The sequence below is a fragment of the Ambystoma mexicanum genome, chromosome 12 (assembly GCF_040938575.1).
Source record: "Ambystoma mexicanum isolate Mex_15411 chromosome 12, UKY_AmexF1_1, whole genome shotgun sequence".
Taxonomy (NCBI): Eukaryota; Metazoa; Chordata; class Amphibia; order Caudata; family Ambystomatidae; genus Ambystoma; species Ambystoma mexicanum.
The window spans coordinates 267,154,514-267,170,849 of NC_090936.1; the positions used below are offsets into that span (position 1 = coordinate 267,154,514).

At 43.3% G+C, this 16,336-nt stretch overlaps 1 protein-coding gene across 15 annotated transcripts in view; it reads left to right on the plus strand.

The window, feature by feature from the left end:
• The window catches only part of PLEKHA5 (pleckstrin homology domain containing A5), a 1,790,419-nt gene that overhangs the window by 803,702 nt on the left and 970,381 nt on the right, over window positions 1–16,336 (plus strand). For 10 of the 15 annotated variants that reach the window (XM_069628397.1, XM_069628399.1, XM_069628401.1 and 7 more), the window contains one exon: window positions 1–24. The exons of the other annotated variants lie outside the window; for them this stretch is intronic. In XM_069628397.1, coding sequence (XP_069484498.1) covers window positions 1–24 — 24 coding nt within the window. The remainder of the gene's footprint in view (window positions 25–16,336) is intronic. 15 annotated transcript variants of the gene reach the window in all.

Here is a 16,336-nt window from a genome sequence, read left to right on the forward strand (position 1 = left end):
GACAGTGCTTTACAAGCTGACCCGGTGAGTAATACCCATCCTTTTGCAAGTAACTCTTGTTCTCACAATTTGTCATTTAATGTTGCCTACCTTGTGTGGTGCTTTGGTGGAAGAGGTTGACTAACAGAATTGCCAGTGCTTGCGTCCATTTGTTTGAAGCATCTAGCACTATGCATTATCGGTCCTCAAGGTGAGAATGAATTGGGGGTGAAATTTCAGGTGTGCTCCTCAAGATTTACAGGGTATATGAAACGTGATCCCCATTTAAGCCAAGCAAGCACTTTGGCATCTATTGCAGGTTTACTTCGGATTCTTGAGGAGATGAGAAATAAGTAGATGGACACTCCCAATAGGGCGGCACGCATTGCTACATCATGCCCATCTTCTCATGCAAGCACTGTACAAGCCGATTGGACAGCTTTCATTTTTGAGTGAGCACGAAGATGAGACTTGTACATAGATGTGTAATTTTGTGTGTGATAGAGATGTGGTGTAATTGGTAAGAGTGTTAATAGTTTGGGAACGAATAGTTTCTATGACTGTAACAGTCCAGTTATGGACGTATTTCAAAGTAATGTATTAGTTTGTTTTCACATTTGTAATGCGCGCAGCATGCCAGAAATGGCCTCGGAGCGTGGAGGGTGACATGAAAAGGGATCTTGTCAGAGTGGAGACAGTTCTGGGAAAGGCCGGTTTTGAACTTGTGTTTGAATTTAAGGTGAGAGGATTTGTTACAGAGAGAGTAGCTGAGAGGGAGTTCCAAAACGTAGCACTGAAGTATGATAGGAGTGCTACAGGTCTAACATTTATTTGGTTAGTAAGGGAGAAGTGCACTTTCAGTGAGCGCGGAACCTTAATGGCGGCCATGTTTGCTCAGAGTAGAATAGGTCATTTCAGCTAACAAACCACACGTGAGTGTGATATATTGTTGTTGACTGGAGTTTCGTTTAGCACCTCATACTGAGGCTTTATGTCCGTCTGCGCCTGTATACAGTTAAGTCTGCTGGGAGCACGGTACAAATGCTCAAAATCAACAATTGGTATATTCAATGTGGTTTTGTAGTATTTAAATTACATGGGTATCTTCATAAGTTAGTATGATAGCCGGTAAGATAGCTCAGCGGGTTGAGCGCTCGCAGCTGCAGGTCGCAGGTTCGAATCCCGGCAAGGTCAACTCAGCCTTTCATCCTTCCGAGGTCAATAAATGAGTACCAATTTCGGGTAGGTGATATTGTATGTAAATATGTGCTCTGTAAAGCGCTTTGGATTAAGGTGTTATATAAATAACACATCAGTATCATTATCATTAATCATTTTAATTGCAAATTGGTTGAAATGGAATAGGTTTAACATGAGCATATATTAGATGTCAAGTAAAAGTAACCAGTTTCTCTATAAGAAAATGAAAGCATTTTCCAATGTTTGATCTTTCTCTTTCGTCTGTTAAATAGGAGGTTGCAGCAAAAAAAAATATCCTGCCAGAGAGGTGTCTTGCTGAAACAAATTCTTGTCTGGAAATTACATTGTTGTTTCCATGTCTTTCTCCGAAGACCGAATGTTTAGAATGCAGTCAATAACAGTAGTTATGGACTGCACTCTACACATTGGCTGAGAGGAGGAGGTCAATAACGATTTCCATGTGCTAATAACAATTACTGACTTCCTAGAGAATTCTTTTGTGGTTTGTTGCATTGACTGCTTACAGTTTTCACACCTGCAATGGCTTAAAAGGCAAATAATCAGTTGTAGGTAAATAGACATTTTGCTGCATGTATGGGTTTGAAAATATCTGGCTAGCTGATGTGTTGCTGAAGGGATCCTTGGGGTCCATGTAAGCTGCCGTCAGCCGAGGTCAGGCAAAGGACTTTATTTTAAACAAAGTACATGCCAAAACCGACAGGGACAGGTCGGTGATTTGCCAGAGGATCTCAAAGTCCAGTGGACAGCTGACTAAATGTTTGAATAGTGATGATAAATATGGCACCCTTTAGACGGGCTGCAGTGGAGTGTAGGGATCGGTCAGAGGTTGTATTAAACTTGCTGGTGCTTTTCTAAATGGAGAGGTTATGGGCTGATACCCAGAATTTACAGAACACGCTGAAGAATGAGGCTGCTCTGGTGGTTCTTCTCTACGGAACATGACAAATAGATTCTAATCATTTTGTTGTGTCCTTGTTCAAAGCATTAGATTGGTTGTGGGCTGGCACAGAAAAATCCACCCATGGTTCTTCATTGTTTGGACTTATTTTGTGCTTTGCAAAATGAAAAAAAGCATTTAAAAAATGATGTTGATGTTAAACACATACGTGGCGTGTTTTTGAAGGTCAAACACAAAGACAAATATGTTGTTTTATCCTTATAGAGGATTTTTTATCTACAACCAGCATTCTTAAAAAAAGGTGCCAACTTAAATTGAATGATTGCTGAAAGTAACTCCTTGCTGCCCACAAAGCTGAGATCCTCGCAGTAGTCTGTAACGTCTATGGAGCTGTGAATGTGTCATTGATCAATTTTAATTCATTAGGAAGTGCTACCTTTAGGACTGTGTGCCTGCTGCTTTCCACATCAGCCAATGTAAGCAGATGGCTGAGTTTATTTACTGCTCAGCAGAAGTAACAGTGGGAGGCAGATTTTCTTTCCTGGCCATTATTCGGTATTTTGGTTGCATGACATTCCAGTTGTAATAAAGCCCTGAGAACTGTGCATCTGGTGTACTCTTTAGCCACTGCTTCAGGGCCCCCTCTGAACTGGCGCAATTGAGGCCAGCAACCAACACTGAAGCCAATGTTTCTCCCAGTATGACGCCTACACTGACTCGTTCGACGGTTGGGTAGGGTTGGATTAAAGTAAATGTGTAAGTGTGTGTGATATATTTGGTAGTGCAATGTTGGTGTTCATCTTTGAAACAATTTACAGAATATGAACAATTGAAAAAGCTATCTCAGGGTATAGGCATTTAAATGTAGAAATGCAGCTTGCGAATAGGCATTTAAAAGGTATAGGTGCAGCTTGATGCGTTCACCAACCAAAATACCAATCTATTGCTTTACTAACAAACTGCCATCCACTATCTTTGTCAGACTAGAATTCCCATACAATGGCACCTCTAGGAGTCAGTATTTTTTCAAACCCGATATGACTCACAGGTGCAACCCGTGACTGTTACAACTCAACCTCCGTTATTCGCAAATACATATCTAGAGCAGAGCCCACGGGCTACTCGATCATATGTAGTGACAGAACTGGTAGAAAAGGTGAAGGTGTAGCCAACTTCCACAAAGACAGTCTCCCACTGCGCCTTGTCAGTACCACCTAACTACCAGTCGCTCTCTGCTAAACGTACCTGAATGCCTTACGTCGCCATCCACTTCAACCTCATTTACCGCCCACCAGGCCCCATCCTCACCTTTTGAAGACGACTTATGACAATTGATATCTTTTGATCTCAAGCCATCAACTCAGCTCATCACTCTAGGGGATTTTAATCTTGGCTTAGCGACCTGTCCAACACTGAGGACTTAGCCTTAAGGAAATTCACTTTAGCACTAGATTGCGCCCAACATACCCTCCACCCCATGCACTCCCAGGGACACATTCTTGACTGGGTGCTGGATCATGGATGCAACGTATCCGTCCTTCTAACAGCCCTTGCCCATGGTCAGACCACCATATCATCACGTATACTATCCCCATCAGTCAACACAAATCCGACATTACCCCCTGCCCCGCACACTTTGCATGTAGCACCCACAACCGGTGCTGACGCTTCAGTCACCCACTGGCCAAGACGCAGCCGCATTGGTAGACGATTATAACACCATTTTAGGGAACACCATTTACTCCTTGACCTCCCTCAAAGCCTGCAAATGAAAAAATGCTAGACACCAGAGTTCATGGTACACTACAGACCTCCAAGCCCTACGCCCACGAAAAAGAGCAGCTGAAACAGCATAGTTGAAAAAGCCCACCATGACAAACAAGCCTTGTTCTCTGACATCACCATGACATACAAACTAAGCATCCACACTGCCAAAGCCTCTAACTATAACAAGAGAATAATTAACTCCACATCCAGCACTCAAACTATTTGTCATCCTGAGGGAACTAGAAACCCTGATCCTTCCAACATCGCTTGTAGTAAAAGACGACTGGTGAGATAGTGTCCAGGACACACTCGCCAGGAAAATCACCCAACTCAAAATCAACACCAAGTGTTCACACGTAACATCAGCCCTGCCATTGCTCCAGCAACCAGGAGCAAACCTGAATATTCCACGTTTCTAATTCCAACCTAGCTCTGCCAGTCTTGGCAACCATAATAAAGGGTCTCAACCCGTCCTGATGTAAACGGGACATTTGCCCAACCTCACTTGGTAAAGACTGTGCTGAGCCTTTACTCCCACTTAACACAGCCATCACAAACACATCCTTCGCTGCCTACTCAGTGCCCACCGCCCTCAAGGAATCTTGCATCTTCCCCCTGCTAAAAAAAAAACCTTCTTAGACCCGATGATCCCCACCATCTACCGGCCCATCACGAATGTCCCATCTGAAAATCATTGATTGGGTGGCCTACCTCCAGACCAAACACTTCCTCAAATCCCACCACATCATAGAAACCCAGCAATCAGGCTTCTGCCCCAGACACAGCACTGAGAGAGCTCTCCTTGACTTAAAAAAACAATTGGATGATGCAATCGACTCTGGCAAGCTCTTCCTCCTCCTTGTCGACTACTCAACAACCTTCAACCTCTGCCGTCACCAGACTCTGCCTTCACCTCGACACCTTTGTCCATTTCTCCCCTGACGCCCCCAAATGGATTGCCTCCTTCCTGTCCAGCAGAACTTCAAGAGTCTTTGCCGGCGACGCAGCTGCCACCCCTACACCCATCTCCTGTGGTGTGCCCCAAAGCCCATGTGTCTCACCCACCCTGTACAACATCTACATAAAGCCTCTTTTCAACCTCCTCGACTCCCTCAGCACGTTTTACACAAACTAAGCCAATTATACACAAATTCTCATTCCCCTATTAAGCAACCATGCTCAAGACACAGTCATGGTAAAAACCTTCTATGAAACCATTCACACTGCTACAGATGGCCTCTGTTTGAATGATGAAAAGACAGAATTACTGATCATTGGATCCCCACCCCGCCTCGCTCAACTCGACAACACCTTCAAATCCTTCACCATTGACCACTACAATATCCCTGTTGCCTCTGCAGTAAAAACATTGGGAGTCTACTTGGATGCCACCCTCATGTCACGACAGATCAACCACATTGCCTCTACATTCGCTTATGCCACAAAGCTGGTCAATGCCAGCAAGCCGTTCCTTTTAACAGAAAACCAAGCCAACTCGCCCGAGCACTCATGGGGTCCAAACTGCACTATTGTAACTCACTACATTGTGGCAATTAAGAAAAAAACCTGAACAAACTTCAAGTTAATCAGAATAACGCCCTCCAAGCAGCTACAGACCTGGGCAAACACTACCACATTTCTGAAGGCAGGAGATCTCTTCAATGGCTCCCAGTCAGGGAGAGAATACAATTCAAAACAGACTGTCACCTATCAGTGCTTAGCCAGCCAGACCCCAACATACCTCTTCCAGAAGGTGAAAAGACAAGCCCCTACGAGATTTCAGCGGTCTTACAAACATTGCTTGGAGATACCCAGATACAACCGCAAAAGAGCTGGAGGCACCAGTTTCACAGTCCAGGGGGGCCACCCTCTGGAACAATCCCTCGCGCCCCTGCCCCGTCGCACTTGTGGGCTGATCCCTCCTAGCCGGCATTCAGAAAGAATATGAAAACCTACCTTTTCAATTAACATCTATATTACCCACCTCTTTCTCATCATCGGACCTGTACTGTAACTAGCGCCTGGATGCCTCCTTTCTATGTGTGCTGCTATAAATGCATGTATACATAAATATATCACAAACTTTCCTGTTGTCAGTTTGGATGGACTGAGTGTTTGAAGGGCTCTGTGTCACTCTTAGTCACTACAAAACTACCTCTCCTGTATTGAAACACTTAATGAAATAGTTGCATGCATGAGTTGTCCATTGTGACCCATTAAAAAAGTGTGCTTTTAATGGAGGCATGTGGGCGAGCTCACATGCACGACTCTTAGGAGCCGATTCATGGAATTATTTGCGCCGAAAAACGGGGATTTGTGCGCCATTCTGCCCGCAAATACCTGTTTAACAAATGGGGATTTGCGGGCAGAATGGGGCACAAATCCCCGTTTTTCGGCACAAATAATTCCATGAATCAGCCCCTTACTCTCAAATGAATTCCGGAGCACTCGCCTTCCTCCCTTTTTTTTGCCTTTGTAAAATTAAGCGTTAAAACATTTTACAAAATTAATACTTGAAGGGGTGGACGTTGTAAATGTCAGCGCATTCCTTTTTGACATCTCTAGTGGCCACTGTGTATTATTCAAAGCTTTTCCTCAGGTGAAGTCTTAATGTAAACACCATCCATCTAAAATGCCAGTGCTGCTGCTCCAGTCTCATCGCAGTGCCCTCTCTGGAGTCCAGCATCCACAGCTCTTGGCCGATGAGACACCTACTGCGCAGACTTCTATCGTACACGCTTCAACTGTCACTTTGCACGAACGTCTTTTTTATCATATTCGCCATTTTAGATGCGATTTCTGATTGACGTTTTGTGAATTCGGCTGCTCACAAAGCCTTTGACATCCATTTTGTTCCTAGTAGTTTGACACATTATTTTAATTTAGAAACGTTATCCACATAGGCCAGGGGTTGTGATTCCAGAAATCAGACCCTCTGATTGTGTTCTGTTCTCTTATTCTTTAGTTGTTTGATTTCCTTTTGGGCACAAAGGCTTGTTAATAACTTCAGTCCTAAACGTATAATATATACCAGAATAATTGCGGCAACTCAGCATATCATTTCCTTTAGAGAAAAAAAGTTAAGTTTGTGGGTGTAGGGCCTGTGATAGTGCGCTCTGCCCACTTTAAGATATTTGTCCTGGACTCGCTGCGGTGTATAGGTCATGTCATAGAGGTATGACTTATTCACGGCGCTCTCCCCTTGAAAATGATTCTATATTTATGATTCAAACATTATGTTGATATATAAACCATTCACAACCAATTTATTGTGACACTACGTCAACCGACGTGGTGTCATAATAAAGAATTGTGCAGATAGAATTTTTAATGGTTTATATATCAACATAATGTTTGAATCGTAAATATAGAATAATTTTTAAGGGAAGAGCGCGGTATAATTTCTTTTAGTCTTCACTGGAAAGGGAAGCCAGTTTCACTTCTGGTCAATTGCGCTGGTTGGTTTTCTGTGAAAGAGTTTGGCATTAAAGGGCTCATTACATTTACATGTTTTGGAAGATGCTCCCCTCGCGCACGCGCAGCTATCTGGTCTCACAGCGCTGACTTCCATTTTATGGGCATTGGGCTCTCTCGTCTAAATGAGAAGCACAACCAGGTGTCGCTGTCACAGACCACTTGGAGTCACAAGGGCACCCAGGTCTTGGTACCTTCGGCCATGCCAACGTCAACACTACAGGATTCACCCCTTCTATTCCTCTAAAAACCGAGCCCTCTCCCTCTTTTCTTCCGGGGCCACGCGCAACAAGGCTCACAAAATGGCTGCGGTGCACCAAGACCATTTTGTTAAATTACAAAATTTGCTGTTTGAACAGACCATTACACGTAGACTTACTGGAACACTAACACAATGCATACACCCCGCCACACACCTCTATGTTGTAAAAGAAACAACTTCCAAACAATTAAAAATGTAAAAACTGCGCTGCGCTTGTTCAGAAACATGTTTTACAAAAGCATGTGTGCAGATCTAACATGCTAAGTTTCATAAAACCGAGTACTGAGTGGAAAGCCTTTTCACAAGTTAACGTTTTACAGTCAGCCATTGTAATGCTTGTGCAAAATGTTATCGAACCTGCCATCAGTCTGGTGATCATTTTAGGCTAAAAACTTGGTAAAGTTTTACAGCCGGCTTCCTAGGGCCCCGTAAAACCGCGCTGGAGACATGGGGAGGAGATTTCAGTGATTTTGGAAAGTTAATAGACCATAGAAATTGGGGGGCATGTGAGATGCGTGAATTGGAAGTGAAGTGCTGTGGAACGATGCAGGTAATGGAAAGGATTCTTGCCCGACCAGGCAAGCATGAAGTTGAAGAGTTAACTGGGTATGAAATAGAAACGGTAAAAAGTGGAATTTCATTATGGCAGGAGATTAAACAAAAGTGGTGCATTGCTTCTACAATTGGTCTTTTATAGCTTGGCAGTTGCTTTGAAAACGACTGACATGTTTGCGGGTGGGATCCTCAAAGTTTGAAGCAGGATTTTGCTTCATCGTAAGGATCCCCTTTGCTCACTTTATTATATTGTCATATTTGTTTTAAAAGATACATTTATTATGACATCTGATACTTTGTCTAAATTCACATTTAAAATTGAATGCAAAAAAAATGCTTGAAAACAAAATGGCTGTATAATTTGCAACTGCAGAATTGTGCACTGTGACACATTTCCTATGTGAAGTATCATCTGCAGATTTCTTTGTGGATCATCTCAATTTTGTCATGAGGCTGGTTGCTGTTAGCATTCTGTGAGGTTTGCTTATGATGTTCAAGGTGTGCTCTTGAGAAAGCTGTGTGTGTTTACACATACGAAGGCTGCTGCGAGCATGGAACAAGCTTTCAGTGATGGTCCAGACAGACCACTATCAGCCCTATCAATTTGGCAACTGAAATCCCCTTCCCAAAATGCTGTTGGTCTTGTATCTTGATATGCAACCATAGTCTCTTCAGCATAATCTATCATGCTATCTGTCAGATCCGTTATTTCTGGAGTTTGTGAATCTGCTTAGATACACATGCTTTACATTGGCCGCTATCTAGTGGTTGGTGCATAACATTATTTTTCGTAATTGAAAAAGGGGCGTCAATAGGGCGTACCTGCAACACTATTCCTGCTCTACGTGTACAGGTGTCTATGATCCTTTACGCGTCAGCGTCCTTAGATTGTTTAACATACAGCTCAAAGAACCAGAAGAAGAGGATGATTTCATTGAGAATGTCAATGAGGAAAGAAAGTCTGTTTCACAGGCTATTCCTTTATTAAAAAGTGTATTGAAGAGAATTACACTATCCTTTGCAAATCCAGTGCATACATAGCCCATTAACCGTTGAATTGAGATAAGCAACTACTGACCCCCTTTACGTTGGGACAGCAGAAGGTTGATTCCTTAGTAGCAACTACTACTATGAAGAGGGGGTGGGCACCTCTATCGACAAGTGAATTTCTACAAGGTAAGGAAAGTAAGAAGATGTATTCTTTCGTGTGGAGAGTAGCAACATCTTCCTCTCATGAGGTTTGAATTGCTGACTCTACTGCTCTCAAGGCAAGGTCTTCTAGGGATCAACGAGGCGAGATGGACAACTCGATCTCGGTCCTTGGCCCAGCCACTCTTCCTGCACTGCCTCCCTGTACTACGGGACTGTCTCTGTATCCTACAGCCCCTCCTCCCGGCACTTACCTTGCACTTGCCACCAGCTGGCACTATTATTTATCTTGTATTCTTAACCCTGTACTGCACTTTTCCCTTCCCCTCTACCCTTGCACTTGCGCGATCTGAATGACACCTGGCCTAGAGGATCGTTGTCTGTCTCCCCTTGTCCCCCCGCACCCCACTTTGCCTCGTCGCGCCTTGAAACACTTGTGTATAGGCGCGTTACAAATGCCTTATCATATCATATCATATATATCAATTTACAGATCAAGTAGCGGAGTCAACTAGATATGCAATGCTGAACATAATAGCAGAAGGGAATAATACATCAAATGCAGTGATGCATAAAATCCCTGGATGCTGCTGAAACAGCAGGCAGAATAATTACAGGGGCAACAATCCTAAAAAGACACGCTTGGCTTAGAGGATCTGGGGTCAAACCTGAGACACAGACCAAACTCCTGGACAAACCACTCGAGGATGATTGCCTATTTGGTACAGCGGTAGACTTAGCTTTAGAAAAAGCTAGGACAGAATATGATGCCCTAAAAAGTCTGAACCAGATTTCAGGGTGATCCTTCCACTCAGAGGGTATTTTGGAGGCAGGCGGCCATTTCAGACACAATCCTAAACAACACGAAGCCAACACCATTCACATTAGGGTAGCCCCACCTTCCAAAGCAGCCACACGCTGGGGAGAGGTGGTTACTCACCCATGCGCCATCCCCCACACGGGAAGAGCGCCTGGCAGAGGGCATGCCTATAGAGGCACAGACCCTGCCAATAAATGACTACACAATAGCAGTCCCCTCCCATGCAAACACATTTGGAGTTTGCATTACAGTGTACTCCCACACATGGGAGGGGATAACAATCGGACAAGTGGGTCTAGTACAGTAAGGAATTGCATCAAGCTTTTACAAAAACCGTGTGATCATCTTCCCAAAAAAGCAGCATGCTCCTGGAACACCTAAAGGTTCTACTGGACGAGATACAAGAACTATTACAAAAGGGAGCAATAGAAGAGTTACCAGAAGACCATGTACATACAGGAAAATACTTTTGTTTTTTCTCGGGTACCAGAAAAATATGAATCAATGAGACCAGTCGAAGATCTAGGACCAGCAAACACACGTCAAACCTAAAAAATTCAGGATGACATTACAATAAGTCATACCCCTACTAAAGGAGGGACATTTTGGCAACATTAGATTTGAAAGATGCATACTTCATATTTCAATGTTCCAAAGTCACAGAAAATTCCTCAGAATCAAAATGATAAACAAACACTACCAATTCAAGGTACTTCCATTTGGAATTGCCTCAGCACTGCGTGTATTCACAAAGGGGCTCGCAGTGGTCGTGGCACATCTGTGCTGCGAGGCAGTACCAGTATACCCCTATTTAGATGATTGGCTAATAATGGAAAGGGATGCACAAGAGTGCCTAGCACATACAAGGCAGACCGTGTAATTGTTAGACTGCCTAGGTTTCTCAATCACAGAGAAAAAGTCAAGCTTCGCCCCAGGCAGAGAAAAAGATTTCCTTGGGCGGCTCAAAACACTCAAACACCCACAGTATATTGTAGCAAATCGCAGGAATTTGTCCCTTCTCCAAAAGGGGGTATCCCACCCCCTGTGGGGCTAGGGAGGTGAGCTCGCTCTGCAACACCCTCCCTAGGGGTCGAGGCAAGTGGCACCTCAACGGGAGAGGTTCCCCCTTTGGGGACAAGGACTCCGGTTCCTGTGAGGAACTCTTTATTAAACACCCCAACAATACCTCTTTGAGCATCTCTTCTGGGAACATGTATTAAGAAGAAATCAATATCCGGTACTGTCACCCAGAAACTGCAAATATTCCTTTAGGGGAAACAACCATTTAACTGGGATGAGGAAGATGATAAATGGCGCAGGAGAGGAACCACACAAAAGAGAAAGCGGAAGAACCGGACATACACCGGGGGACGTCAAAAGTCTGCATCGCACACAAGAAGAGAAAAGCCTGCGAGTTACAAAACTGGTGAACTACCTAATACAGAGAGGGAGCTGAACGTGCAGCGTCCTGTGACCAGAAAGGAACATGAATCAGAATTGGATGCGCTGCGTCTTATCTGGAGGAAAGCGAGAGAGGTGAAGGCTGATGTCGAGCGTCCTGAAGTCCTGAGAGATGGATGGAGGAGGTGGTAGCATGACCACAAAAAACTCGTGGTGGACCAGGAGTCCAATAAACAATGCTGAAAACACTTGGAAAGTGGTGACCTAGTGGTGTTAGAAATATTTATTGACTGTTATTGTATTTTTTTTTTACTTCTATTGCAAAACTTCAAAAAGAATGTAAAAAAAAAAAGAAATGAAGTGTGACTATCCTAGACGACCCCATGAGAGAAGAGACACTGCAGGAACTCCATAGACTGTGCTGGCAAAAGAGACAGCTCACCCCGAGCAAGTAGGCCTGGGTGGCATTATCCCTAAGAGCACCAGATAACAGGGAAAACGGGAGACCCGCGAGGGGAACAGAGAATCGTTATGGGACCAATAATTGTCGTCCCAGTCAAGATAAAGAAATTGGAATAGTAAAGCGTCAAGGAGTACATGAGAATTTCTACTGGAATTTTCATGCTTGTATCAGTAGAGGCCAAGTAAGTAAAATGCAAGGAGAGACTGAGTTACCAAGAGAAATGCTGAAGAGAAAGAGTCAGAATATATGTCCAGAGACCAACATCTAAAAGGGATCAAATATGAACCACATGGACAGAAAGACTGTAAAAGGAGAGATGGATACCCATTGGATAACTTTACCATGGGAAGAGAGAACAACAACTCTCAGTAGAAGGAATGCATAAGAGAATAATACAATCCTAAAAAGTAGCAGTCAGAGGGAGGACATGAAAGCACAGTAAAGTATCGAATGCACTGTATGAACTGATTAAAATGGTCACCAGAGACTATCTGAAAATCAGCTACTGAAGCAGAACTTTGCAAGAAGCAAAATCCCCAGGAGAAAGGAGTCATTCTCATGTCTTTTAGTTGTTGTAGTGGTAGGGTCCATCAGGTTTAGTTTGGACGGGGGACTGATTCTTTTAAGAAATTCACTGTATGCACTGTAGTTAGTTTTGTTAGGTAGGGACGTCTTATAGCATGGGGAAAGATGGGCCTTTTTCCTTTTCTTTAATAAACCTCATGGTGAAATGACTTATTAGAGTCTGTGTCCTTCTGCTGACCCACTACAGTACCCAACAGCAGAAAGGGTAAGATATTTACAGACACACCTCCCCTTTTCAAGCCAGGTCAGATGTTATCAGTAAGGAAAGTTATGAGACTCCTAGACATGATGGCACTTGCATATTCATAATACCTCATACATGGCTAAAAATGTGAATAATACAACAGTGGCTAGCAGATAAATGGTCACAGAATATAGGCCACTGGAACAATCCAATGGTAGTGAATTGGATCTCCCAGCCCTTTAAGAGGAGGTAGCAATACCCTTGAGATGGATGGGGATGCATATATTATTCAAACATTAATAATCGAAACAACTCAGGTAGTTGGCAAAAGGATAACTGTTTTAATATCAATTATCTAAAACTGAGTATAACGGACGTCGCAGCGCAAGAACTCTGAACGCATCTAGAAAAAAAGCTTTCTTTTATAGCCAAAAACTGTCATAGGTAACGTTAACCAACGTATTACTAACTTCATCCTAAGTGGCATACTACAAGAACCTAGTGACAAGTGTGATTGGGTCTAATAAAATATCTAAGTATACAATCCATACTCGTCTAAGGCAGTGAAAGAAAGTGATTTGTTTTTTAACATCAGGTGGGGCAACTAAGCCCTTCTCATAAACTGGTCACTAGGAACGTCGCTAAATGCACAACGTCCTATTGGCTATACAAACTATATAGGACCCTTGATCATGCAGTCCCCTACCATTGTGCGTCCACCATCTTGTCAGAATGCCTATTTTTTTTTTGCTGCCCCGAAGACCAAGACAGCAATCCTCCTACAATAGAAGCACTCAGGCTGAGCTTCCAAGTGCTGGTGAGCTAGTTTTAATCATAGCTTCCCACCAATTAGCATATTCATCCATCATCACCTCAGTCCTCTGCTGTCAATTAGGACTTTGAACTTGCCCTTGGGAGTGTTCTTGGCACTGGAGAATTTAGGGGAGTGAAGGCATGCTCTGCCCTCATGCGTAGGGGTGATAATCATGTTGGTCTGACTTCATCCATCCATGTGACTGAAGACCACAACATTGAGTTTCAAGTGTATTAAAATAAAATTTTCTAATACACCTCTGACGTCTTCCTTGTTTTGTTCATGCCTCCTGAACAGGAGTTTCGTTCTTTCACACAATTTGTATCCAATGTCTGCTCATTCCAGCCTGATAAGATCTTGGCTTCTTGGCTTGGCTTCATGGCTCATCTGGATCATCTAGCCTCGCCTTTCTGAGATTCACTTTGTAATTCGTTTGTTTTCCCACTGCAACACACTGGAAAAGAGGCCTTCCTTTTTTAGCCCAGCTCTTCTATAGTTCTTGGTGGAAACATCCAATCTTTACTCACTTATGTATATGTGTATATGGTGGCGCATGCCGCAATCTATTCACTATTAAGCTTGCCTCAAGAAGACTTTGTATGCTTGGTTTCTTTTGCATCTGTACACATGTAAACTAACTTGATATCTTCATCCATTTAGTAGCATAAGTCTCTTCATCTTGATCCCAAGATGCCACTTATCTTCTATCTTTTCTTGATACCTTATAGAATATCAACATTCTTTAGTCTGCATCTCTTCTATGTACGCCAGTCTTGATTTTGTGTGACGTCATCATTCATTTTGGCCATTCATTTGATCTGCTTCTTCCGGGATTTCATTCAAATGGCCATCATACTTTATTGCATGCAAGTATGGTTTTCTCAATGGGAACCCTGCTTCCAGGATTCTCCTTGGTATCGGTATTTTCACTGGTACCGCAGGTTTCTCACACTCTAGTTCCCAACATATAGGCAAGGCGGGTGATGTGATTGAGGTGGGGGTACTTGGCTCCTTCTCTACAGTAGTCTTGCAAAAAGTAAATAAGTCTCCTTTGGCGGTCACCAAGCAACATGAGCATAGGAAGACCTTTTGTGTCCCAGCGGCCACAAATAAGATAATAACAGATGCATCACTGGCAGGATGGCGCTGGCATTGCCTTCACCTCACTACCCAGGGGAAATGGACAGCAAAACAAAAAAATATACCACACAAACTGGCTTAAACATCTAGCAATACACATGGCAACATTTTCCTTCCAAAATGATCCATAGGGAAAGGCCATCCTCATACAGACAACACAACTGATATGTTGTATATCAACAAGTACGGCAGAACTTATTCAAAACAGTTATCCACCCTAGCACAAAAAATTTGCCACTGGAGCTTACAAAGGGACCTATCCATACAAGCACAGCAAGTCCCAGCGATTCACAATTGTCAAGCAGACTCACTCAGCGGAGTCTTAATACCAAAACACGAGTCAGAACTCAACATCAATTAACTCAAACTGATTTTTGTGGCATTTGTTCACCCAACAACAGACCTGTTTGCAACAAAAGAAAAACAAAAAATGCCAAATCTACGCGTCCAGGTTCCCTCAACCCGGGTCCCTAGGTAACTCACTAGTGATCAGGGACATTTGCACACACCCCCCCTTCTAAACCTCCCCCCAAGAGACTTTAAAAATAATGATCATTTCATCAATGTTGGCAATACAGCTATGATACTCGCACCGAAAGCACATTTCCCTGTGCCCATCAATCAAGCTACACCCAATTCAAGATCTGCTAACACCGAAGAACGGGTCACACTCCAAATACCTCAGACGACCAACTTAGCAGCCTGGCTTCTGAGGGCATAGCGTTTGCTCATCTCCAACTCCCGACAAAGTGTATGGATATCATTAGATAAGCTAGGAAACCGAAAAACAAAACATTTATTTTTCAACAAATGGAAAATATTTGTATTCTGGTGCAGAAAGTAACCAAAACAATCCCATAGATTGCTCAGCTGCAGATGTGGTACTATATCTTGTGTACTTGCTAGACTCTGGTCTCGTGTATAACTCACTGAAGATACACTTGGCAGCCCTAGCAGCATTCACCACATCGCAACAGAAACTTCATGGTGGAGAGTACCAGTAGTTAATGTGTTTATGGAAGACGTTAAACGCATACGCTCAGCAGTGGCCCGCATCTCTCTGGGATGGAATTTAAGCATAGTACTCACTCGGCTCATGCGACAATCCTTTAAACCCATGCACAAAGCCTCACTTTAAGATATTACATATGAGGTGGCTCTCCTCATTCCTATAACATCTGTTAAAAGGATAAGTGAGCTGCTAGGTGGTTTTAAGAACACATCCTAGATTCTCTTCAGAATGCATTACTAAATTCCACATAAACCAGTCCATTGAATTGCCAGTTTTCTTCAAAAACCCGCAAAGCACAGGGGAAAGCTCTCGTCATACTCTAGATGTGCATAGGGCACTAATGTACTACCGTGACAAACGAGACATACCAAAAGCAAAATAATTCTTGCATTAGGAAGAGGACAGGCAGTCACCAAGGCAACTATTGCTAGGTGGATTGTTAAATGCATACAGATGGACTATTCCATAGCTAACATAACACTACCATCCGCACCAAGGGTGCATTCCACAAGAAGCACAGGAGTAACCCTTGCTTTTCTACCTCGTGTCCCGCTGGAAGCCATTTGTAAAGAAGCAACTTGAAGTTCAGTAAACACATTCCGAAAACACTAT